The following is a 27094-nucleotide window of genomic DNA, read 5'->3' as shown; positions in this document are numbered from 1 at the left end:
CGAACAGAAGCACGTGAGTCGATAATTCGAGGGAACCAGACCGAGCATTTTCGTAATTACAACGACGCGGCAATGAAATCAGTAATTTTCCGGAAACGATTGGGAAACACACGTTGCCAGGGAATTACGTGTTCGCGATGTTTATCACTTGAAAACACGTCATTACGTCCCACCTCGTTTTTGTTCGTCGCCGGCCAAACATCGATATAATTTCGTAAGTGCTTGTCGGCCTCGCAGTATCAAGTGGCGTCGATTTTATAAAAATCGTCGGATACGGAAAACTAACGAGACAACCACGTGTCGATTATAGGAGCAATTTTATCCGTTTTTTTCATTAACCACTTTATATTTCTGTTTCGTTATTAAACTCCCCTTCGAGTTCATTTAGGATTAGAATTTTTACATAAATACTTGTACCTCGTAAATTGGTAGTCCAATCATTTTTTCAGCCTGCAGTTTATCTAATCGCGCTCCTCTAAATTCAACTTGATCGGACGATTCGCGTTCTTTTTGCTGCGTTCGTTATCTCGCGCCAGTCTTCTTTGATTTCTCAGCTTTCGTAACAATAAGCAACACGTGTTAGAATACACACTTTTCTGAAATAAAAACGCGTTCAAATATCTCGAGTTTGATCAGAAAAGTATAATACCTGTCGAAGTAATTACTTCAAGAAAAACTCTACATCTTTTTCTTCTGTATATCCGTCATCCGAAGACCGCTGTTACGAAGAGAATAGAATTTAGCGAAACAAAAGAAACAAGGAAAGGTCCATAATATCGTGCCCTTGAATGTAAATTTTGTTTTGGATTACAAGGTGTTACGACCGTTCGCGGAGAGACGCGGTCGCGAGGAAAACGCGTCAGCGAGAGGCGTAAATTCTCGCTACGATTCGGTGAATCGACGCCGCGAAGTAGTCGTTCCCCTGTTTCGGTTAGGATAACAGAGGTGGTTGATATGAATATGACACAGTAGTAAGTTATATTTCACCGTTTATTCCACAACTTAGTTACACTGATAGTTACACTGGTGCGTATGTACGAGATGAGTGACTGAGTGATCTGCGGGTGTGTATACCCGCTCGAAGGATGTTGACCGTTCGAAGGATGCAAAACCAGTACTGTCTTGAGACGATGCTGTGACGGAGGAAAGCTAAGGATGGGTGTGTCTAGCGCACGGGACCATCGGATTTGTTCGTGACGATGTTATTTAGGAGAGTGAGGGAATAAGCTTCGTTTTTAATTGGTTAAACGAAGGGTCTTAACCGCCCTCGAGGGAAAGTGGTTAGTGGGAGGAAAGTTGCAGCGTACATGACAAAAACTAACTTTCCCTTTTTCGCCGTGGTAGACAATAGTCTTTAGAAATTCTTCCGAACCAGATGTTTGTTTTGTTTGAAGGACCTTTTCTAGGAAATCTATGAAATTTATGAAAGGTCCTTGAAACTATGGAGGATACGCTGCGAGTATCCGAAGACATCTGGTTGCCATATTGCCCGCGGTGTGTGGCCTCGGCTAGGTAGAGTGTTACGCGACGTAACACAAGGTCTAGAAAGAAAAGAGCTGTAACCAAATTTTTATTGCTGTTTCTCGTAGTCTTCAGCCACAGCCACAGGGTTAGCTTTTTGGTAATGTCCTTTGCTATAAATATTAGGTTGCCCGAAAAGCGTCTTCCTTTTACAGACACGTCTTTTACAACAACGCATCTTTATACAAACATGAAAACTAATCTTGCGATTTTTATTTTGACAGAACAAAATGGATCATACGTAATTCGATAAAATAATATAAGACGGAAAATGTCGTGCATCCATTATTTCCTTAGAAAACGAAAGAAACTTTTCGAACGACCTAATATACGAACGTCCCTAACGCTCCCTATCATAGCTTCTTCCGTTGTATCGTAACACTGTAAGAGCGAGGATCTGGATCAGCATACGCTATACCTCAACTTATACTTGTACCTTTGCTTATTTCGGTACATTTTTCTATTACAAATTCATCCACTCGTTCCTCTATCAACCTCAACAGTACCTACTACTGGTATGCCTGTTAGAACACCTTTGGATAAGAAAATATACAGGGTGGTTGGTAACTGGTGGTACAAGTCGAGATGGTTTTCTAAGAGGAAGACGTAACACTTTGTCGACTGAGAGTTTTATCTGTTCCACGTCCTATCTACAGGGTGGTTGGTAACAAGCGGAAAAGGGGTGATTCTACGCGAAAAAACAAGTCGGAAATATAGAATACAAATTTTTCGTTCGAGGCTTTGTTTTCGAGAAAATCGACTTTGAATTTTCGCTCGGTACGCGTGCACTTTATCGCGTCTCGTTATAACGGATCTCACTGTAGATCGTTGTCTCGATGGAAAAATTAAAACAAAAATTTTTATTCTATATTTTCGACTTCACTTTTCGCCTAGAATCACCCCTTTTCCGCTTGTACCACCAGTTACCAACCACCCTGTAGATAGGACGTGGAACAGATAAAACTCTCAGTCGACAAAGTGTTACGTCTTCCTCCTAGAAAACCGTGTCGACCTGAAAGAAATCACCTAGGAACGCCCACATTTGTCGAGTCTCTGGCGAGGTAAAGGGTTAATGAGCAATTAGCAGGGCGCAAACTCGTGGCGGAGGGCGCGTGGCCACGAAGAGGGGGGTATGCGTGAAACGAGCGCCGCCCCTCGTTTATAATTAGTGGCCACAGCACTGGCAACAGAGAGAAAGCCAGAAATCCAGAGGTTTTCGAGGGGTCGACGCCCACGAGACGCTTTTCCATTAGACGCGAGAATTCGCGCCTGCGCCCCTCCATTAATTACGGAGAGGGTTGCCAATCGGAAGGAGAGCCGAGCGCCGCGCAAACGCGCTAATGATAATTACTGACCAACGAGCCAACGTCGTCTCCGTGGACCAATCGCAGGATGCTGACCGAGAAAAGAAACGAGACGAGCGAAGAAAGAGGGAGGGTTTGTCAGGATGTCTGAGGGGTTGAACGACGAAACTCGCGCGCGCTCCAACATCGAAAGACTGCACGCTGAGAATTAAGAAAAGTTTGCTTTATTCGGAGACGCGTTATTATACGTGGTTTGCCTTTTCGTCGATAGAAAGAGGAATAGCGAGGAAATTACAACGCCATCGAAGTAACAAAAGAAAGCGTCTCGCTTATCTCTTACGGCATCGATCGTTTCGATGACGATGAAAAAAAAAAAAAAAAAATATCGATTAGAAAGTATAAAAAGGAAGAAGATAATAAAAAGTCAGTATGATGTAATTTACGAAATGTATATCGCTTTTTCTCTCAAAGAAGAACAAACGTGTAAGTTTAAAACCTGTTAGTATTCCAAGAATTGCAGTTGGATATTTACAAAGAAAGAAAATAACGGTGGTTCGTATTATTAATAGGCAGATAGGGTATATAACGAGCCTTATTATTTTTATATTAACTACGTCTCCCTAGAAAATATCGGAGTAGAAAAAAGAAAGGAATCGTTCGAATCACGATTGGGGCAGAGAATTTTAAAATTCACCCTCGCCGCGCACGCGACATAGGTACATATACGGATAATAATACGTAACCGTTTGACGAAACTGAACTGTATGATATTTTATACTTTCTCTTATGATTCATTTATTTATATCGATCTTACAGTTTTTTTACAGTTTTTTGTAGTTTTACCATCAATTCTACATTCGATCGAATACTTTAACTTCGATCGGGCGTTACGATATTCTCGTTTTAATACCCTCGAAACACGTGCACGTAAGTTTGAATTTAACACTCGAACAAGCTTGATATTTTTCGAATTGTTAGCGCGAAATCGGAGAACTCCGGGACTCGCTATTTTCACAGAATCTGTTCGAAAATTATTTCTCGCTTTCGATTTGCCTGCTCGCTTTGACTCGCGAGTATCTTTGCGATCAATTTCATATTTTCGTCTTATTATTTCAATTGCAATGGGATATTTCAATATTTCTACGTACTTCGATGCGTTCGAATTCAACGATAGCGATATTCGTCGAATCAGATATCGTTACGATAAACAATCGTAAATAAACGAATCCCGTCGATTCGACGCGGTTTGCTGGTTCTAACGTTAAATAGGAAATTATTTCTCGTTTTCGATTTGCTTGCAAACGGGCAACCACCCCGTTCCTGATCGCAGCTCGTAATACTCGGTCTACCAACGCGCCATCGAACGCATCGAATGCCGCTCCAATCATCTATCCTATCCGATACGAAAATAAACAGCTTGACGCGATGGAAGTTAAAGAGGAAAGCAAGAAGCATCCCTTTGTGACAGCGTATTGGTATCGGCGGTACAGGCGTGACGAACGCATCTTCCCCGTATATAGTATCGGTATAAACCGGTATGTATTTCCACGGGACCAGGAGCAGAGGAAGAATCGTAGACCGCGTAGCAATGGTCCGCGAGCAACCCTACGAATTACATATGCACGGGTGTCGTTCGTAGAGTAGCGCGTCCACGTAAATCGAACGATATGGGGCTGGCCAACCAGCCAATCGGAATGGCCGTTAACGTCTAAGATAAAAACTAGCCGTGGCCCCCGCACCATCTCTCGTCGCTACCATGAGCATTCGCCTAACGAACAGCGAACCAGTGTCTTCTTCGATTCCACGTACACTATATAGATATACAGGGTGTTTCAGCCAACTGGGCGGAGCTATATCTTTAGCCACCGTAAATGCAATTTTGAAAGTTATACATAAAGTAAGTAAAATCGAGATCAATTTGGACGAATACGTTCGAAATCCAGAGAACTTGGATATATGTAACCCTTTTATTTATAAGCGTAGTACGAGTGTGTCGTGACAGATAAAAATTACACCATCCGGTGATACATATCGAGGAAAAATTTTCTAATCCCGAAACGTTACAGCGAGAAAACGCATTCCGCAGTCATCTTTGCTCGTATCGTGTCCGACAGTACAAAAGTAATAATCCTTCGCTATTTATACCTTCCGGTAATGCTCTTGCGTGAAAATTGCAGTTAACATCTACCGTTATTCGTTCTTTGATCAGAATATACCACAATTTCCTGATATCACGATAGTGGGATCGTATGTAATCTGTTACGCGTTTGTCAGAGAAAAATCAGAATGAGAAATACAAGGAGAATTAATAATCATCGATACGTTCGTTAATTATTGCCAGTTGAAATATCGAGTAGATCTGATCGTCGAGTTTCTCGTTTCGAATAATCAAAGTACGTACCTCTAAGAGCAACATTATCATTTCAGAAGAAAAATATTTTCACGCTCGTTCGACAGCTTTTCAAGCGATGTAAAAAATAAATTTACCATCTTCGCTCGATTCCTAATCCCGTTAAACCATTCTGAAAAGCTTGCGGCCAAACTGTGCATAATACACGCTACCCGTGAAACCGAGTTGTAACAACGTCGGTATCTGCGTTCGATCGGAAAAGTTATATCAGAGAATGGAGCGTTACGCTTATTATATATATCGAACACGTTCGCGAGGAACTTGCACTTGGGAAAAGATGTGTAACTTATTATATACGCTGCAGTCGATAGAATGGAAGGTTCCGGTGGGGGCAAGATACATTGACCTTACACACGACGATCGAAGAAAGCTCAGCTTGAAGGAAAGACATCTTCAAACGTTATTTCACGTTATTCGATCGTTAGGAACGTTCGCTCGATAAAAACGAATATAAATTCGGATAATATTATAACGACACCTGCAAGCTACGGTTAAACGTATCTTGCACCGCTTCGACGCAATTAATCTCTGTTGTCACGATTCTTCATTCTTCTCGTATACTTCGGAACGAATAACTTTTTATCCGCCCCTTATCCTTCGATTATCGATCGCGATCAGAAATACATTTGTAAATCTTTGGATCTCAGCTTCTTTGAATATACGTAGCCGAACATTAGACAGCTATCCGCGATTTCGTTTAAACGCTCGATTCTTAATAATTCCAATTTGATTTTATACGTTAAGAAAATTATTTTTTTTTTTCGACGCACGCCCCCATTCTTTCTTATACCTAGTAAGCTACAATATGTAGCTGGTTGGTCGAATCGAGTCTACGCCCGTCCTTCTTTATCTTTTATGGCGCAACAACTCTTGGGGATCGTACTCGAATCACAGTGTTTAAGGCGTCTAAAATTCAGAAACGTCTCCAAGGAAGGGGGGAGGATTTGCTGTAGCTGGCGCCGAGAAGAAACGAGTTATAAAAGCGTGTATTTCCCTCGCGAATAGTCCACTTCGTGCTCCTATATTCTCCCACGACAATCTCGCTGAAAATCGGACGATGTTCCCGAACTTGCGACGAAATTACAAACTGATACGATATCGTACTCTTACAGATTCGCCAAGGAGTAAATATTAGAATGCCATTTTATCAAACTATGATATCGTATGGTAACAGAATAAAATAGACTACCGCCGATTAATCGAATTATTATACGGTGAATCGAGGTAAACTAATTCGATCGAACTACTGTTCGAAATCGAGGCACGAGAAGGACGTAGGAAGAGAACTGCGTGTTTAATCTCGAAACCAAATAAAAATGGTTTTATTCTAAACAGTCGATTCATATTCGAGCATAACCTTTCAGCAAACGCTATTCCTCGATACAACCAACAATAGGAATTCTTTCCTTCGTATACTTCCCTTTTCAGTGCCGACTTATCGCGGCGAAACAAACGGAGCATCGTATCCTTCAAAAATTGACGCGAGGAAACAAAAGGAAAGGATACAGAGCGTTGCGATTTCTTCGCTCGCGCCCCTTCCGTAAAAGCGTCGCGGTGTATAGAGACCAGGGGGAGTGGAACCGCTCCCCCCACCCTCGCCGGGAAAGGGTCGAATTGGTTCGAACGGATACGCGACGTGTGATCCACGTCTCCGCGCACACGCTCGCCGACGATATTCGCAGTCACGACGAACGCAACGCGAACGTTTCGAGATCGCGGACGCTCGCGGAAAAGAGAAAGAAAGATGGATAACGTTTCCAGGGGTGAAACGGGCCTCGAGACTGACAAAGGTGGGGGTAAGGGGAAAGAAGACGAGATACGTGGAGAACAAGGAAATCCAGAAGTATAAAAGAGAAAGAGAGAGGGAGAGAGAGAGAGAGAGAGGAAAGTAGAAAGGCAAAAGGATGCAAAAAGGGAAAGAGAGTATGCGAAAAACTCGCATAACGATCCCGTTTAAGAATCGCTCCACATCCCCCTCTCGTGAGACAAACCCTTATCCCGTTTAACTCCTAGGCGAAGCTGAGCGAAATAACGGGCAAACATGCTCACCAGCCACCCACTCAGCCCTCTTCCCCCGTTTCCTCGTTCTTACCCGGCGCGGAGGACAGCATTTGCAAAACTCCGACGTGTATAATAGTAATTATTGTCCACGGATACTCCTATCCACCCTCCCTCCCCATCCTTTAGCCGCCGATCTGCCACCACCACCGCGACTATCGCGGCGTGGCCTCCCCTCCACCGCTCGTGGACAGGGTGGTCCATGTTCCACGCCTACCCAGCATCCCTAGCTCCCAACTACGTCCTCTCTCCCCTCTTCTCTTCTTCTCGCTTCTCTCTTCCGCTTTCCGTTCTGTCTCGCATAGTCCTCGGAACTTCTCGTCTCTCACACCCGCGCTCCAAGCACGACGAACGAGCAGAAGGAGAAGGAACGAAAAGCCAGCTAACGAGATACCGTCGCCGCGGTAGGGGGAATGCTAAATAGACGCTACGTTTCTCTCTGTCTTCTCCGTTCTCGTTCCTCTCGTTTTTCCTTCGAACGACACCGTTTTCCCCTCCTTTTCTCGCTCCCTCTCTTCGTCCTTCTTTTCCCCATGCTATCCCCACTATCGCTATTCCCCACCACGCGCTGACTTCTCGTACACATCAGCGAAGCTAGCTAACCCCCACCACGGTGATCCGGCGCACGAGCGCTCACGAAAATAGTCGAACGAATCCGAAAACCGGCTACGGTCTACATTGTCACCGCGGACGCACACTAGCTGCGCATACGCTGTGTCGAGCGCGTCGTTCCTTCCGATTCTGTTTCTGCTTATGCTTATGCTCGTGTCTCGTCCCGCTTTTGCTAAAACCTAGAGCGTCGATTGTATAATCGTGATCGAAGAATGAAAAGGGGAAGAAGATCGAGGAATTACAAGAAACGATGACATCGGAACGAAAGACCCTTGGTTCTCTTCTTGTTCGATTTCTTTCAAATAATCTTTGCGACTTTTCGGTCGTTCTTCTTTCGTACAGTCCGATGACGGCTGAACCGCTTGAATCATTTATTAATTAAATTTAGGTGCTTCCCATCTGATAACGAAGAATTGTTATAAAATGAAAATAACAAAAATATATTTGCTCCAATGATAAGTTTAATTCTTTATAATCTACTATATTTTAAGCTTATGCGAATCGTTTTGTTTTGTTCTGAGAGATCCTTTGTTATCAAGTAATTCAAAGAAATACATATATCTTAAAATATCGTCTGTGCTTTCGATATCTTCGAAGACACATGATAAATATCGTCGATGCCAATAATGTTTCATAGCGGAAAGGTAGAAGCTGAGTTCAGCGGTTCCGTTCCATTATTGATGTTTGTAGCGAATTGTCAGCGAATATATGTACGATACAGAAGACTCAGAATTAAAAGTTTCACGGTCGATTTGAATTTGTAAACGTAGGAAAAGCTCTCTCGAAGAAAAGTTGGCGAACGATCTGTGAAATTTCTCAAGCCACCGTGATCCCTTTGCTTCTCACCAATTCGAAATACATTTTTCAGTCTGGCAGACATTGATTGAGTGCATCCTAGGAAAGTAATACCGCTGAAATTGACTATTGAATCGAACGAGGAAGTTATAAACATAACTCAAGATCCTTGTTGTCTCTCGACATTTGATTTTGTAATTAGGAAATACAAAATTGAAATTAATTTCTATCGATATCTACATATGTAGTGGGTTATTCTATGTATAAGGGCATTTTTATCAATTATTTTGGTTAATTTATAATTTTATTCATTAGATATGTTGTAATTATTACAGACCACAGTTGATGACAGTTACTTGTTAATTAGACGTCTCTTATCTATAATACAATCTTCGATAATAGTAACGCAATAGTGCGGTAGAAAATAGAGGAATCCAAAATTTTGGCAATTGCAGTGGCAAATTATAGATAACGCCAACCATAAACATATATGTATCTATACGTCAAAACATTTACAACATCTTTTGATATTTCGTACAAATTGAACATTTCCCATTGATTTTATTTTCTAATTACTTTATTACAGTACAGTAAGATGAGTATGATATCCTAATGCTTACAGTCAGCAATGTAAGTCACGAAACGAAAAGCGAGTCCCTCGACATGGTCGAAAAGCGATCTAGAGCAACAATATGAAAAAGTAACCGAAGAAGGGGAAAGAGAAGTGACATAAGAAAGAATAAAAAGAAGGAGGAGAAAGGTCAGGATAGCGCGTTATGCTCGTTCAGGGCGACAAACGAAGGTAAAGATGACTGGACGGATTCCTTAAGTGTTGCCCCAATCAGATCCCATGTCACTCGGTTCATTAATCCATTCAGGGCGTACTTCGAAAAGTTCCACGTTGTATTACAGTGTTACACCGGTCCCGAATGTAACGACGTGAATATATAATGACGTTCGAAGCTTGAAAAATCTCGAGCGTGACAAGATTGAATCAAATTATAATTGTACCGCATCGATGTAACCTCTTAAAGCGGTTTACGCTGAACCGAACTTTGCATCCATAAATACAAGCATGTGTTACATTCTCGATAGAATTATATGACCACGTCGAAAATTGAATATGCGATAGTACTCTAGTACTTTAGTACTCTCTTTACAAGTAGAGTAGTTCTTTTTACTTTTCTGACGCCGTTGTTACAGTTGGCACTATGAAAAGTTTCAAGTTACTTGAATTCAATTCGTGTATCTTGACTAACCTAAATCGCACACCATTACTCCAAAATATTTACGCAGCGATATTAATATTTTAAACTGATTCGAACCGTTCAAAACAAAAGTACAAATTCTGGAACCGAATTTCGATAGTAATTGCCATTTATCATTTACTTCGATCTTCAATTGAGATACTTACAGTTTAGTACCAAACATTTTCAAAAAATAATTTGTTGTAAAGCTTCCTGTAAATTTATGATATCGTGGCATATGCTCGTTTTCCATCGTCCTAGACTCCGCGATTCTCCGAATGCAAACAGCAGAATACTGCAGAAAAACCGAGATACGATGAGACGCGTCTCGCGTCTGTGTCGTTAGGTGTGTTTCTGTAATGCTAGCCTACCTTCGATTATTTGCGCGTCCGGTATCGAGAAAAGGACAGATCGCAGGTAAAACGATGGTGCAAAAAGAGACGGAGATAGGTGTATCGAGAGCTCTGCAGCAATCCAGCAGAGAGCAGCACGGCTGAAACGAAGATTTGCAAACAATAGGCCCGTAGCGGGGTGGATTCTTTAGATGGCGACTTGATACGCATCGCATTTACATATTATTGCTATTATTAGGTAAACGGTCCTTCGAGCGCCTCTTTAACACTACGCGCTCGCCCTTCGAGGTATTTTACGAGCGAACGCGAGAGGCCCTCACCGATAAAAGCCACCGAGGCCATAGCGAACTGAACCAGCGCCGCCTGTCGGTCGACAAAAATTCAACCACCGCACCGCCCGGACCGAGTAGGTGGCTGGAATTGTAAATAATCGTCCAGAACCCCTGGAAAAAGATTCTTATCACCTTTATACCCGCCACTGTCCCGTTCCATGTAGATATGACTCGTAGACTAGCCGTCAGCGCTTCGAAACTTCTTACAATCAGTTATTCTTAATCCCGATGATGTATGCTTTGAGATTGCTACATGATTATTGATATTGATGTACATATATAGTTACTTTTATAACACTTTACTATGTTGGAATCGATAGTGTTTAAATGCGCGCTATGTGCAATTCGTCATTGGTATGTGGTAAAACACGATACATATTTGTAGATGTATTTATTAGTAATGAGAATAAGTGTTTTAATTGAATATCGAGTAATTAAATCGATACCGAATTGTACGACTCGTATCGATTGTAATTGTAATGTGTGAATTTAATTATAAAGTAAGTATTACATTCAAACTATCTAAATGCATCTTACCCTAAAACAATTGGCTCCTAATTTCTACGATTTGAAAAATAATAATATATTATTAACAACGTAACGAAACTGCGTGGGAAAGAAATAATGGGCCGATTCAAAATCCGCGTAATAACGCAAGATCGCGAGGGATCGGCTTTTTAAACCTGGCAACGCTGTGTAGCCGCGCGCGCACCGGACTTCTCTAGACCGCATGACGCCAGGGTCGAAATTAAAGACGCGGCTTCGAAAGGTAGAGGTAGGGGGCCCCCGACGACGAAGTTGTGGAAAGCAAAAAGGACGAAAAGAAGGGATCGGAATCGCTCGATAAAACAGGGCGACGTTGGAAGCACCGATAGGCCCCGAACGATTCTCCATTGGGAGAAACATTGCGACGCGGGGAGAAGGGAGGAACGAGTACGTACACACAATGGGGTCCAAGAAGAGGAGCCGAGAGCAAAAGCGGTGAATTAATTGTCGCTCGCGCCGCCGACGAAGCCGCCACGATCCGCAAGCCTGATTTGTGAGCCGCACGCGTGTATATCGTATGTGTATCTACCCGTTCCTTTCCTCTGCTCTCTCCCCCTCACCCTCTCTTTCTCACTGGTTCTTTCGTTTTCTCTTTCGTTGCACGCTCTCTTCCCTTTCCATTTCTTTCATTCTTCGCTGGTTGATCGTCTCCGGCGTGCAACAAGGAGACCCGTGTACAGGTTATACGCGACCATGGTGGAGACTGACAATGGAAACAAGCCCAACGGTACGGCAAAGTAAACAGGCACTGTATAAGAGAGACAGAGAGAGAGACGGTAAAACAAAAACAAGATGGTAATGAAAAGAAGCAAATAATAAACGGAGAAATAAGAGAGATAGACCGTGAATGATCCGTGGAAAGAATAAAGAACAAGATAGAGAATCGGAAAGATGCTACGAAAAATGCGGCAACCGGGTCTCCATGTTTCTTTCTCTTCTTTCCATTCGCTTCTTTACATCCTCCTCTTCTGCACCTCTTTCCTCTGTCTCCTCTGAAATCTTCTTCTCTTCCTTCTTCTCCTCCTCCTCCTATCTCGTCTGTTTTTCTTTTTCTTTCTCTTTTTGATTTTTATTTATTATTCAATAGAAGCCAGGAGGTGCTCGTTAATTGATGGCACCGGCTATGGTCGAGCGCAGGAAGCGGTAGAGAGGGAGAAAAATCGAGGTGGGCCCACGAAGAAGGGGACCATGAGACCACCATCGCCTTATTTATAACGCCGGGGGTAACCGAATTCACGATCAAAATCCCGCGTTCCGCGGCATTGATGGATCGCCACCGTTGTGCGCCGCGTTGCGGCAGCGCTGGTATTTTCAAATGAACCCGCCCTTTTTCCTCGTGCGTTCAGCCATGGTTCAGCCCTCGCCATCATCCGCCGGCTAGTCGGAAGATTCCCTCCGAAACGAGGCATCATCGAATTCTCCCGACTAAACCGAGCCACAAACACGTCGGACCTTTTGATTTCTATATGCAGCTGCCTTTCATCGATCATGGAAGCTCCGTCGACCCGCACAATGAGATGTTGAAATATGTGTTACCGTTGCGTTGATTTATTCGTCTCACCCTTCTGTAGCCGACCTAGCGCACCACCAAATCTCGACGTTTACGACTTTATCTTGTAATAACTTAGATTTACCTTGTCAAAGTTGTTACAGCGGAATTATATTTTGTACGAGACAGAAAATGCGAAAATTTCTATACGTGTTTGCAAACTTTCTTCGCTTTTCAATACTTTAAAATTTATTCACATTTCAACTATAAATATTTTATAATCCAAATGCGATTGTAAATGCCTGCATTTTTAAGCGACATTTGATTGGAAAAATTATAATTTTACATAGGAGAATAAAGACAAATTTCTATACCGATATCATATAAACATATTTAAACGATTAAAACTTATTTAAAAAATATAGAAATTATTATATATAAGGTTATATTTTATTACATTACGAACAGTTATGTGGTAAAATAGTACTTTACCATATTATATGTTATATAATTCCATCAAAATGAAATCTCATCAATATTAATATCAAATATATTTCTCAAAGGAAAGACAAGCTATTCTGTGTACATATATTCTATGTTATTAATTTTCGCATTTCAACATTGTAAAATGATGATTTCAGGCTGCTAGGCCGCGGCTCCATGCATGTCTTTTCCTGCGAACAGTTTCAAAAATTTATGGCAGCGAGCGGCTTTACAGGGCCGTGGCATTCGTTGGTGGATTTAGGAGCTGGCGACGGTGCCACCACTGCTCATGTAGCCCACCTCTTTGAAAAAGTTTACGCCACAGACATATCAGCACCGATGAGATGGGCTCTGGCGAGAAGGAAGTTCACGTAAGTCACGTTCAATCTTTCGTTCAATTTGCATTCTTCGAAATGAAAGCTTAAAAGGGACAAGAAAATTGTAGGGGTTCCTATTTCTAGTTATTTAACGAAATATCGATGGGGTAGAAATTTGAAAATTTTACGATACACAGAATTTTCCACATTTTTATTCGCCCATCTATCTTACCTTTTTTATATTAGAATGTCGTAATTCCATCTGTGTTTAAAATATACAGAAGATTAAATTCTTTGCTCAAGTATGTGCAATGAAAATTCGTACGATGCTATGAATATTTCAAGTAAGTGTAACTGATGAAATAAAGAATGTTAACTAATTTTCAAATATTCCAAAAATATTTGCAAATTTGTAAACCATCTAAAAATGCAAGTTTTTATATTAATAGGTAGTTAAAATAAATCAAGAGAATTTGACAAACGTTTTAAAACTTTTGTTGAAAATAAATATACAATTTTCTAAATTATCCTATCCTTCTTTTGAATATTGTATTTTAACGTATGAGATATCTATTACAGGTTTCTTCTATACGATTGAAAAGCGATAGATATACTATATGCAATATACCATCTAAAAAGATAAATAATATCTAGCAAGAAAAATTCACATCAAAGGTACATTTAAATTGACGTTATTTTACCACTTTGCCCTGTAGACGTCTATTTCTTAAAAACTGGACAAAACCATTAATTTTAGTTCGAAAAAAGAAGAGAAAAAAAATGAAAATACATTTCGTTAACAATAGATTTCATGAAAATTGAAACTGATCGTTGAGGTCATTCTTGCAGTATCGATGTATAAATTGATTATTCTTAAGTTTCATATCGAACGACCAGTTCACCCTAGAACGAACATAGAATTCTTCACTCATGGAACGTCGACTATTTCAAAGGTCCTCGTAGTCGCCTTAATTAAGCGCGTAGATGCTTAATTCAATGGTATCCGAGAGTTGGAGGAACATCTAACGACTCAATGTCGTCGAGGACGGTGCATGTAATAGACCATGGTGCGCTACTAACAAGTTTATGGCACCGAATTGATTGGAGTAGAAGTTTACGGTGGTTTTACACCCGGCCTGTCTCGCGTCGATACGGTTGCAATCCGAGACTATTCGAATTTTAAATAAATGTCCGTAGGGTGCGATGTACCCGTAACCGTTTTATAGAAATCCGTTTGCTCTTTTCCAGACGAGTTTAGAACCCTCCCCCCGTGATCTTAGGCGCGAATGAAGATCTTCGAAGAGAAAATAGGAAGAGAAGTACGTGTTAACACTTAGAATACGATAGTAGTTAGAGATGCAGTCACCGTGAAGTAAACAGTAACTTTGATTCGGATCATGTCCAAGGTGTGGCATTATGTGGGATCCAGTTATACGAGCGAATTCGATGCTTGAAAATAATTAAACAATAGGTTTGTACGAGCGTTGAGTTGATTTTGCTTCCGCTTTGGAGCTAAGACTAATTTCTTTGTTATCTAATTATTAATATGATTTTCGTGAGATATGCTTTCAAGGATTACTTTTGTTTTTTTTACAGTTTAATGCTGTGTAGTGTTTCATTAAGGTTTCTTAACTTTTAAATAATTTATAGTATTTGAGTTTATTATTAATAAAGGAAGAATATTTTGTAAAATGAATGAATTGAAAAGTCTTATTTTCTGATTTACTAATCAAAATTTAACTAATTTGTTTGGATAACATTTATGTTTTGATAATTTTATTAAAATATTGTATGTGTTTTATTAAAATTTATAACTTGAGTGATTGTATAAACATATTTTATTATTTTTAAGTATTGAATTTATTAAAACAAATCCCACATAGGATGCTACACCCTGCTACAGCATTTATATTTAACTATAGTATCTAAATTGTAATTACATCATTCTTATTTTCTTACTATTTTAAAATTAGATAAAACTTTGTTAGAAAAATCTAATATCTACTATGTGGCGCTAGATTTTTCGCTGTTTCAAATCTTACTGACAATGCAAATTTAATTTATCATCCAAATCCAATTTAATTTGTTATCCAAGTGTTTGTGTTATTAAAAATAACGAGAATATGAAAATAGGCAAAATAGATAAAATACTTTTTGTAAGAACATAACCGTACCTAAATGGCCTGCATTTAAAATATCTGAATTTACTAACTTCATATTAATTTTTATATTTCTTTTTATGTAATACGTTTCAAATTTAACAGAAGAAAATCATCAAAATCTGTTAGAAGAAATATTCTATATAAAATAGGCTACTAAATTTTTATCTAAATTTAATCCTACGCAATCCACAAATCATGTGCATTCTTCTCTTAAAATTAGTTCCTATACCTTTGACCAAATAGCATGCACGTAAATAAAATTCCAAAACATTAAACGAAGCATCTTAAACACAAGATGATGAGAGGAAATGTTTAACAGATTGTGTGAATTAATTATAACAGCATACTATCACCCCTTTCAAATATCAAACAACATATGACATAATATTCTATGGGAATAGAATAAAAATGGAAGAAAATATACTCTATTATCTTATAGGGTGCTGGACGTAGAAAAATGGCACGAAAGCGGTCCATTCGACGTGATCCTCTGCCTGAATCTGTTGGATCGTTGCGATCGACCTAATACTCTACTTCGCCGTCTGAAATCATCTTTGGCTCCGGGTGGACGTCTGGTCGTAGCGCTGGTTCTTCCCTTCAGCCCTTACGTGGAAGTTGGTGAAAGGGGTGACCACAAACCGTCAGAATATCTGCCAGTAAAAGGGAACGGTCTAGAAGGTCAAATAGCCAGCCTCGTCGACAGAGTTTTCGCACCATTGAGCCTAAGGTGTCTCGTATGGAGCAAACTGCCTTACCTCTGCGAGGGAGACCTCGGCCAGGCGTATTACTTTCTCGACGACGTAATATTCGTGCTAGAAGCACAGCCAGTTAGTACACAATCCTGTGAATATTCAATGAGAAATATTTCTAGACACTTATACGCTAGAAGCTTTTAGGATAGCTCGCGATACTCAGCTTCGGAATGGATGGATACGGAACCGTCTGGAAAAGAATGCCCGAACATGTTCGAACAACAGACTTATCAAGAACGGAAATGTAATACAGGCAAGTCACACTTGTAAAAACTTTAATGATTGCTGTTCATCGGTTAGAATTATGCAAGAATACAGAAGAGCAATACTGGCAAGCGACAACGAGCTTAATGTGCAAATACAGCGGTAGCATTGGTGTATTATAATTCATCATTCATTAATCGATTGTCCATTTATGCGAATTGATAAATGAACAACGACGGTGCGCATCTTACAACGATCTCTTACTGTCAAAGTCAGAAGGTGCAGAAAACTTGTACACGGTTCCTATTGATAATAAATATGACGCGAGAGCGATAAAACTTGGAAACTGGGATTCTGAACAACAGTTCATACGGCTTGCGACTCTATGTCGCATACACCTAAAACGTTTAATTTGTCTCGAGACTCGGTTTTTTGTACCTTTTATCATCAGACTTTGTTTCCGTGCTCCCTCTTACTTTTTTCTTCTCATTTTTTTCACTTTTTTCTCTTTTTTTTTTTTTTTCATTTGGCATACAAGTAGCGACTTAGTCATGGATATGCTTAGTCGTGTCGACACTTCGACAACAAGACAAACGATGATACGTTTCGCGTTAGTCTCGTAATAGCTACTAGAAGAAATAGTTCCATTTAGTTGTTGTTGCAAATACACTTTGGCGTGTAACAGGTAAATCGTCAAAAATTACTTAGATGATATTGCAGCAGCTTTACTTATAAGATTCATGTCGATTAACAAAAAACAAGGGATATACAGGACTTAAATTTCGGTGATATTTCAGATTGCATGTGTTGCTCAGTGTATAACATTCTGTGTGCCAAATGTGGATGATCCGTAACTGAAAACACAACCTGTACCTGTTTTGTCCACTAATCTCAAGCATAAATCAGAACACCAGAAACCATAAAATCGATTTGTTCCTAGTAATTTCAGCAATTTCACAGACAACGTTGATTTGAAATCTATGTCGATTGTAAGTTCTATTATTAAATTTTATTAATAGACTACAGTTTGCTGGCTTATATTATTTCTCCACAATATTCATTCCAATAGTAAACTACAAAGACAAGATAACAAAATTAATTTAGGATGTAGAGAAGAGAATATCAAATAAAATAAAGGTAAATGGTTTAATATTTTATCTTTCACATTACTTTTATATTGTTATGTATATACATAATGTGTATATTACACCCACGCTAGATACACATGATGAGATATGCTAAACTATCAATGGCATTTCTTCAGGATACTGCTTGAAAACTATGAAAATAAAATGCTTATCTTTGCACAGCTTTTATATATATAGTAGCATCCACAATCCTGCAGCCTGTATATGCAGCAAATTGCTAAAAAACATATTTTAAATAATGTAATTAATTTTGAAATATCTTTCATACTTTCTACCTTTCTTCCTAGAAATTTTAACACTCCTTCACATTTTCTTTATTATCTACACATATGTATATTTTATTTTCTCAATTATATTAATAATTTTATTCAACTGAGATATTTTAACATAATAATTGGTACATAGATAATATAGATGATATAAATGAATTTTTATGAATGGTTATGTAACATTATACAAAATTAAAATAGAAATTTTTAGTTCGCGCTTCTAATATTGAATTAAATAATTCCTAAATAAATTGAAATTTTATTATGTTTCGTCAATTAATATATATATCAACAGCAAAAAAATTATCGTTAGGACAATATTGTCGAATGTAAACGAAAGAAGATGATCAAAATATTTTCATCCTATCATCCTACATACTAGAAATGCAAAAATGTTTGAATTTAAAAACGAAGTTAACACACAGATGTAAATAGTGGATCACAGAAATCTGAGCCCTGCTAACAATTGATCGACATATTCGCTGCAGATGTTATAAATAAATATACATGCGTTTTATAACAGACACGTTTATAGAAAGATATCTAAACAGAATCACGCGTTCACGCATTCAGATACGTTCATATAAAATTTTGCTATTTGATAGCCGAAACTTTACATCCATCGAACCTGTGTACAAACAAGATTCAGACATTCATCCACTTTCCAAGCATTCATTACACAAATTTATTGTTTATGTTCAGAAACGTATAGTTTATATTTTGATATTATCGAGCGAGAAGGAAACATTTTACCATCGCAGATATGCGTATAACAATTGAGTTTAAAACGATTTTACTTCTACAACCAAAATAAAATGCATTTCATCGAAGAATTTCGATTAAGATAACGCATAATATTTTCTATTTTCTCTTCTCTCGGTTTATCACGCATTTCGCGGTTGCCAGAGGTAATACCGTTTGTAAGTAATAGTGCACAGAGAGAAATTTTTGAGCATCAGTGCAAATCACGCTTCGAAAATTTTCTAATAATGTAACTTTTCGTTCTTTTATTTTTTTTTTTTTTTTAATCGTATATAGTAACGAAATAATTTATTTCTCGAAAAATATCTATGAATTGACCAATGATTTATTTTTTTATACGTGCACACCGCATGTTACTGCCCATGGAGCTTATAAATTATTGCAAGTTTTAACATTAACTTGTCAGATAATAATACTAGACATAACAACAATATATGTTTGTGATCTATTTTTATAAATAAACAATAATTTATACAAGTATAATTTTTAAAAAATGTATATATATAGTATATAGAAATTGAATATTTATTTTAACTAGATAATTTTGTCGTGATTTTAATTATTTAATTTGAAACAATAGTCCAATAATTATATAATAAATATTCAAAAATTAAATAATGCGAGGTCAAGCGACAACAAGAATTGCAATTGCTTATTTATACTCTCGTATTTAAAATACTTATAACAATATCTAATTAGCAAACCTTTCACACTTACATGCAAGACTGAATTTAGTCTTTACACTTTGTCCAAACTTCCAATACGTACAAAAGATTTACTTATATAACAAAGAATCTTTATAATACAATGTTGATCAGGTAATCATTGGAACACAAGTGGTGAGCTATTAAATCAATGCACAACAATAAAATATAAATGCCATTTTATAATACATTCATAATATGTAAATTATTCATGATGAGGTAGATAATTTAAAATTATCTTACCCCATAGTTTCCAAGTAAGCCCCATAGGCAGATTATAAAAATTCGAAAAAAACTTATAGCAACACGAAATAAAGCTAGTTCGAATTTGAAATAACGGTGTGGAGATTCGATTGACTATATATAAATTTTTTTCTTCGCTACCCACGTTTATCACAGTCCACGCATGACTCGTTTTGTCTCTTAGTATTTTGAAGTCCTAAACGCCAACAACATTTGAGCAATCCTTCGGGTTGTTTAAATACAAAACACCCATCTAACCCATAAACACCACATGACTAGAACATCATAGAGCGCAAAGACAAAACCTTGTCTGCCGCTTAAAAAGCGAAGACATTTGTTTAGTCTAGCTTGCGTTGTTCGCATAACTCTTCTAAACCTCCAGTCTTTCTGCATAAAAATTATAACTCTTTATTTGATATCTCTAGTCATGTAACGAGGGTATACTTAAAATATAGACCATAAGAGATACTTACAATGATGGGAGATAGGGAGTACCCGTATGATCTAATCGATGTTTATCTTCATTTTTCCAGCTTGAGACAGGAATATGTGGAGGTGGCAGGAAACTTCTTAGCGACTGTACAAGCTGTATTGTATCCACCAGCGCTGTAACAAAACCAACACAAAACATACATTTCATTTTCATCAATGGAGAAAGATTGGCATGATCTAAAAAGTAGTCAAAGAAACACAGTATTTAATATCTAATAACATCACGCATCGATATTATGTAAAATATAAATAATTTATAAGAAGAATCTATTTGTAAACCTAATGGAAATATTATATTAAAAGATAAATCATGACAGATGCTATGTATTTTATTACTTTTTTGCAAAGCTTCTGATTGTTTTCCATATGGCTTGCACATTGCAGGACGTACACAAGCTTTCATCCTTGCCATGTTCTTCATAACTTCTGCAAAAGCCCTTACTATTTTTTCTTGTCCTCCTGTAAAATTATAAGAAAATAATCATTTTTTAAAAACATAAATATAAACATAGTTTCAATTTCATAGATTGAATATTATACATATATATGATCTATTAACCTTCTGAATTTGAAGATGCCCGAGATCCTTTCTCATTTTCTAATGGCCAAGCTCCATTATGTAAGGCTAACAAATCCTTATTTGCATTTCCTATCCCTTGTAAATTTCCCAAACCAAGCCCACTAAGATTGTCCAAATTATCTAAATTCGTTCTTAAGAAGTCTGTTAATTTATGATCAGACATTGGAATATTAGGTATTAAGGATTCATAATGCTGTTTCCCAGTGGCTACTTTTTTTTCTTGTGACACAGGTCTATGTGGAATATTTAATGATGGACGGCTTGGAGGACGTTGAAGATTCATTTGGTTCCCAGCACCTCTCATTTCTGCCAAATCTGCTGTTGATCCTCCTCCCATGTGAGTATTTGGATTGGCACTGCTTAATGTCTATAATATAAATACATCAAATGTAGTTGATTTAAAAATATGTAAAAGTTAATTCTTTTTTTATAAATAAATTATCAATAAAAATGGCTTTTGTGCTTACTGCTTGAAAATCTGTGTTATGAGGAAAACTACTACGTAAGAGAGAAGCTGTTGTTTCATTTTCTTGAATGTAAGTTGGTGCCATATGTCCCATTTTTTGAGTTAACTCGAGTTGATTTTTGTAATAACGGCAAGCAGGATTTGGACAGTTTTGTACCACCTCTATTATAAATTCTTTTTCCATACCAAAACATTCCCGTCCGATAGTGTATGATTCCATAACAGCTCTAACTGTCCCTTCTAAGCCCAAATGTAGACCATGTGGACCATTCATATGCTTTAACATCACAGCATTTGCAAAATGTTCATAGGGCAATATTATTTTTCCATTTTCTCTAAGCACTAGCCTTCCCTGAGAGTCCAAAGCTATTCTTGATGCCATCATCCTATTTATACATTACAGAAAATGTAATAAAAGGATTGTAAATTTTACATAAAAAGTTATGTTTTATAAAAAAAAACTATACAAACAGTTTACATTTATATATAAACATACAATATAATATATTAATACATAAAGACAAAAGATCAAGCAATCTTACTGCAAATAGGCAGCACTTGGTATCATAGATGCATCCTTGAATTCAGAAAAACATTGCAGCAGTTCGATGCTTGGATTCCAACCTTTATTTTGAAGATAGGCTTGTAATAACATATACATCTTTTCAGTAACATAACCAGCACTACTTGGTGTACCAGGGTAACCAGATCCTCCACCTGGTGGTCCCATTTCGGTTTGCATACCTTTGGCAACAATGTTTTTCATAGTTTCTGCTAAGTCCATCCTGTGCAAATAAAATCATCTTTTCAAAATAAAGAAAAAGATTTCATATAATTTCTACAATTAAAAAATTAAAAAACACATCATAAATATAAAATTAAGTAGACTAAACTGAATTGCTAAAGTTATGTGTAATATCAGTTACAATTTTCGTAGGCGGTAACATTTCTCTTTCTTATAATACATAGAAAATTTCGTTAATTTCTGATGAGTTACATCTCATAAAAATTAATTTACAGAATAGTACACATTGGATAAATTAATTCGTAGAATGCTATTGTTGAAAATATTAAGATGTACAGTAGCCGTACCGATGCTAATTGACACATGTAATAAAAAAGGGTCAGGAAAATGTGTGTAGGTTGCCAGGGTAGCAAGCTTGGCATTTTAAAAATCCATGCATATTCGAATCCTCCGGCCATTGTTATTTTCGGGATGAAGACGTCTAAAGAAACGATAAAAAAACACTGATGCGAGCCACCGCCCCCCTTTAAAAGCGGGGGGAATGAACGTTTTGGACACTCACCCCGTTACCGAGCACGACTTTCACTCACTCGAAGTGTAACCGGGAACACTACAGGACCCGCTTATCACCCTAATCGCCGCTACTTGGCATACCCTCATTAATGATTCTCTTCACATTTACAAATAACATAAATCGTGATAATTATTTCCGCAAGGATTGTTTGCGCGGCTGGCCACCAGAGGCGCATTGCCTTCACGATTTTTACTGTATCCACGTATGTATGCACCTACGGCATTTCAGCGCTTACGCGACGCCACTTTGCGCATTTATCAATATTACTTTTTGCAATTGCTATCACCTCCGAGACAGCCTTCCAATTTTTCCTATCGATTTAACTAAAAACTATATATTATGACTCTCATCTATATAACGACTTGTATTGTCTTCTTTGTATTTTGATTACAACGAAATGAGTTTCATTTTCTCTCTAATATATTTCATAAAATTTAATCTCTATATTTGATTATACATATGTATATTGTATTTCATTAATATGTATCCCTAATTATTGTTTTTGAAGTAAAACAATCATTTTATATTTCATATGTTAAAAGTATGTGTAATTGGATAGTAAAATGTAGTACATATAAAATTGAATAATATAAGTTATATTTTGAAATAATTTTATATATAAAGCAGTATTTTAATATTGCTCCTATAAATTTAGTAGTGCTTACACTACTCTTTCTCGACTTAGAAATATGATAACAAGTAACATAATTGCACACTGAATGTTTTGTGTTGTTTATAGAAAATTATTTTCTATTCATAAAAGCATTGCAAAATTGTAACTACACATGCTACTTTATTATAATTACTCGTTTAATTATTAATGAGGAGTATAAATTATATGTATAATTAACACAACTAAAAATAAAGTTTGCATTCTCAACATTATAATTATATATATATTTTTATAAAACATATATAGATAAATAAGTACGAACATACATTTATGCACAACTTAATTTCTAAAGCTAATTGTATTAGCGATCAGTTTATATTAATTTGTGATATTTCATATTAATATCTACTATAATGTATTACATATATATTATTTGTAACGTTGTATAATAATGTCCTTTTATAAGTGAACATATTGAAGTTCATCTTTAGAAAAAATTCAAATTTAAATTACTTACACACACAGCAATGATACCAATTACAAAAGCAGAAAAAAATATTCCAAAGAGCGTAAACATGGCCTCGCGGTATAATCACGCTATTCAGCGAGTTTTAGCAAAATTAGAAGCATCCATAAATTCGGAAAATTATTATGAAGCTCATCAAATGTATAGAACTTTATACTTCAGGTGGGCCAACAACGTAATTAATCAACATCGTCAAAGAATCATTTTTATAGAATCGTCGATATGATTGCTTAACCTCTTCTTCCAGATATCTTGGGCAGAAAAAGTATTCGGAACTTTTGGAATTACTATATAATGGTTCTACTCTTTTATTACAACACGAGCAAGTACGTAATCTATTCCACTTTCTCTATTTTTCATTGATTTTACAAATATGTCGCGAAAAAAGCTATTTTCAAAATGATGTCATAATACACATTCCTAAGTGTTATTTACAAATTCCCTTCTCGAACAATCTATAATTAAGTTCTATTATCAGTTATCATTAATGTCTGTTATATTAAAATGTATTTTTATAAATAAAAATTAAAATGTTGTGGAATATTCTAGAATATTTTAAGATATAATGAGATTATGTTCTATATCAATTGATAATACTATATAACATTGAGTTGTATATAGCATATTTGCAATTATTTATGCATATTATACAGATGTATAAAAAAGTATTGTAATATTATTATATTTTATTACTTATAGCATGCAAGTGGAGCTGACTTAGGAATCTTATTTATAAATGTTTTAACACAATCAGGGACAGAACCTTCTCAAGATTATTTCGAAAAAATTACAAATTTGTTCAGTATAATGAGTCCTTTATCACCTGAAAGAGATGTATTTGTACAATCTGCTCTTCGATGGAGTATAAAAGGTACAGAATATAAAACAGGTCATCCAGATTTGCATCAGAAAGTAGCACAAGTATTTTGGAGAGGTAAATCGATTAAGATAATAAACGTCTTTAAATATACATTCATATAATAATAATAATATTAAAGAAATTTGTTATACATTTTCGTAGAAAAAAATTATATAATGGCAAGGCAACATTTTATATATAGTAGAGATGGTTCTGGATGTGCTGCGATGCTTGTCGAGCTCCATGAGCAACGTGGTTACAAAAATGAAATAGATCTTTTTATAGCTCAGGCAGTTTTGCAGTAAGTACGCACCTCATTAATTTAAGCATCTAAATAGTATTTAAAGTACTTTAAAACAATTTAGAAAATCCTGTTAACTTATTTTTAGATACCTTTGTTTACAAAATAAAACTACTGCACAGGAAGTTTTCAATTCTTATACATCACAGCATCCAAAAATAAACAGTGGTCCACCATATCTTCTTCCTTTACTGAATTTTTTATTTTTTTTATTAAAAACAGTTGACAGGTGAGTACAAATTTTATCTCATTTGTTTAATTATTAGAAAGTTGTAGGAAATTTGTAGCAATATTATATTCTGCACTTCATATTTTTCAGTGGTAAACTCGCTGTGTTCACAGTACTTTGTGAACAATATCGAATATCTTTAAACAGAGATCCATGTTATCGACAGTACTTAGATAAAATAGGGCAATTATTTTTTAACGTTCCATCCCCACGTCCTCGCAATCAAGGATTATTTGGTACACTTTTACAATCATTTTTTAATGGTCTTGAAGATGAAGGTTCAGATGATGAACAAAGAAACACAGCTTCAACTTCACAAACAGCACAAGAGCTTGACTGATTAAAAGTTACACGTCACTGTGCAATGTGATGAAAGTAAATAATGAACTTTATATATATGTATATATATATACACACATAATATATATATATATATATATATATACACACATATAATGGTGTCCCATATATTTTTAATACATACATTGCGTTGATCTAGTAGATCTTCAAACATTGTATTAAAATTAATTTTCTTAAATGACTTGTACAGATAAACTTATTTAAAATAAAAATATGTGGGATGCATTCCTAGAGGAATTTTTCAAAGTTATAAGTTAGGAACGGTTTTCAAAAATTCATTCATCAGAAAGTAAAACTACATAGAAAGAAGATATTTGTTAAAAATAATGACTCTTTATACATGTCTTTCTTTATATCACCATGGAAGGTCTCTTTTGATACTATATTTGAACTATTATTTGATATGTTGCAACTTAGTCGAAACTTTCAAATTATACATATGGAATCTTATTTAAATATCACAATGAAGCTTAAAAACAAACTTGAACTTTGAACAAAATCCTTGTACTAATAATTATATATATATATGATGATGTATGTTCAAGAAAAAAAACATGTATTTGAGTGTAACTGCTGAAATGAAGATTTATTTTATATAAACTTAATCGTGTGACAAATAAACGTTACATTATACACTTATAGCTACAGAGAAGGAGTGCTTAATACTATTTGTTGCTGAAATACTAAATGAGTGAAATTAATCTTATGTATGTAACTGTCATAGCGGGAAGTAAAATATTTATTTATCAAACTCTGTACTAATATGATTTATATTGTTTACAAATTTTAGCGAAAAAAGAATGTATATTTAATTGTGAAAATGACGTGGCCATGATTTTGTAACAAAGCACTTTTCAGTACTAATAAGAATAATGTACAATTGCTGTGTATTGAATCCAAAAGTACAGGAAAAAAATATGATGAAGGATATAGATTTATAATAAGTATATACATATACAAACATATGTGTATTCTTGTAGTATATGTTATATGTATTATGGGTGTAATAGCTTATTTTTCCATAATTTTTGAACACAGCAAGCATTTTGCAAATATGCAATGTTTAAATTTGTTACAAACACACATGGTTCCACTTTAAACAAAATAAATTAAAATTTGTTGATAAAATAGATTTTTCGTATAGTACATTGACAGACGTGATATGTATTTGTTTTTCATATTAATATGCGCGCGAACATTGATATAATTTTACATATATTATTTAGGAAATTATTAAAATTTATACCATATACAAATATTATATATATGAACACATTATCCTTAAAAGATTTATCACGAAACAATAAATAAATTGAAATACAAAACATTGGAATACTGCGTATATAGATATTATACATAATAGTAAACAAAAATAACATACAAGTAGAAATCTTATTTTATTTACAATTGCAACTTAAAACGTCTTATTTCAGGTCCATTTTTTAAATATAACTATACTGGATGTAAAAAGAAATGCAATGTCTCAAGGTATCTCAATTAGAAAAACTAATCTGAAACGAAGCAAACAATATAAAAAGTTAATTCCAATTAACTATTCCTAACTACATTCATTTCTATTGAGCAATAACTGAATATATGATATTATAAATTAGTTATAATATTGTAATCGAGAAAAAT

At 36.2% G+C, this 27094-nt stretch overlaps 3 protein-coding genes across 6 annotated transcripts in view; 2 read left to right on the top strand and 1 right to left on the bottom strand.

Annotated features, from left to right (window-relative positions):
* Positions 1-20521, top strand: part of LOC126864041 (protein-L-histidine N-pros-methyltransferase) — a 43333-nt gene extending 22812 nt beyond the window's left edge. Inside the window, exons 3-6 of one of the 2 annotated variants that reach the window (XM_050614966.1) lie at positions 13309-13521; positions 16069-16456; positions 16526-16634; positions 20245-20521. In XM_050614966.1, the coding sequence (XP_050470923.1) occupies positions 13309-13521; positions 16069-16456; positions 16526-16634; positions 20245-20249 (715 nt within the window). In that variant the 3' untranslated portion in view covers positions 20250-20521. Of the gene's footprint in view, positions 1-13308; positions 13522-16068; positions 16457-16525; positions 16635-17382; positions 17611-20244 lie in introns of those variants that run through there. The other variant, XM_050614965.1, reaches the window with a different exon arrangement.
* LOC126864031 (uncharacterized) lies at positions 16640-22705 on the bottom strand. Of its 2 annotated transcripts, XM_050614943.1 has the most exons (8): positions 22557-22705; positions 22342-22475; positions 21792-22034; positions 21251-21635; positions 20763-21150; positions 20540-20662; positions 20185-20317; positions 16640-20098 (listed from the first exon to the last, which is right to left on the bottom strand). In XM_050614943.1, exons 3-8 carry the CDS (start codon positions 22031-22033, stop codon positions 20050-20052), a joined length of 1320 nt encoding a protein of 439 aa, XP_050470900.1. In that variant the 5' UTR covers position 22034; positions 22342-22475; positions 22557-22705; the 3' UTR covers positions 16640-20049. The 2 variants fall into 2 exon arrangements, with proteins under 2 accessions (XP_050470900.1, XP_050470899.1); XM_050614942.1 differs by lacking the exon at positions 22342-22475.
* On the top strand, positions 22628-26789 carry LOC126864043 (Golgi to ER traffic protein 4 homolog). Of its 2 annotated transcripts, XM_050614969.1 has the most exons (7): positions 22628-22770; positions 23707-23869; positions 23955-24033; positions 24407-24641; positions 24729-24867; positions 24956-25096; positions 25187-26789. In XM_050614969.1, the coding sequence occupies exons 2-7, from the start codon at positions 23709-23711 to the stop codon at positions 25434-25436; spliced, it is 1005 nt and encodes a 334-aa protein (XP_050470926.1). In that variant the 5' UTR covers positions 22628-22770; positions 23707-23708; the 3' UTR covers positions 25437-26789. The 2 variants fall into 2 exon arrangements, with proteins under 2 accessions (XP_050470926.1, XP_050470925.1); XM_050614968.1 differs by lacking the exon at positions 22628-22770 and having other exon boundaries at positions 23509-23869.
* The last annotated feature ends 305 nt before the right edge of the window (positions 26790-27094 follow it).

The sequence above is a fragment of the Bombus huntii genome, chromosome 3 (genome assembly GCF_024542735.1).
Source record: "Bombus huntii isolate Logan2020A chromosome 3, iyBomHunt1.1, whole genome shotgun sequence".
In the NCBI taxonomy this organism is placed as follows: Eukaryota; Metazoa; Arthropoda; class Insecta; order Hymenoptera; family Apidae; genus Bombus; species Bombus huntii.
The sequence above is the reverse complement of the archived record's forward strand: the minus strand, read 5'-3'. Positions and strand labels throughout refer to the sequence as shown.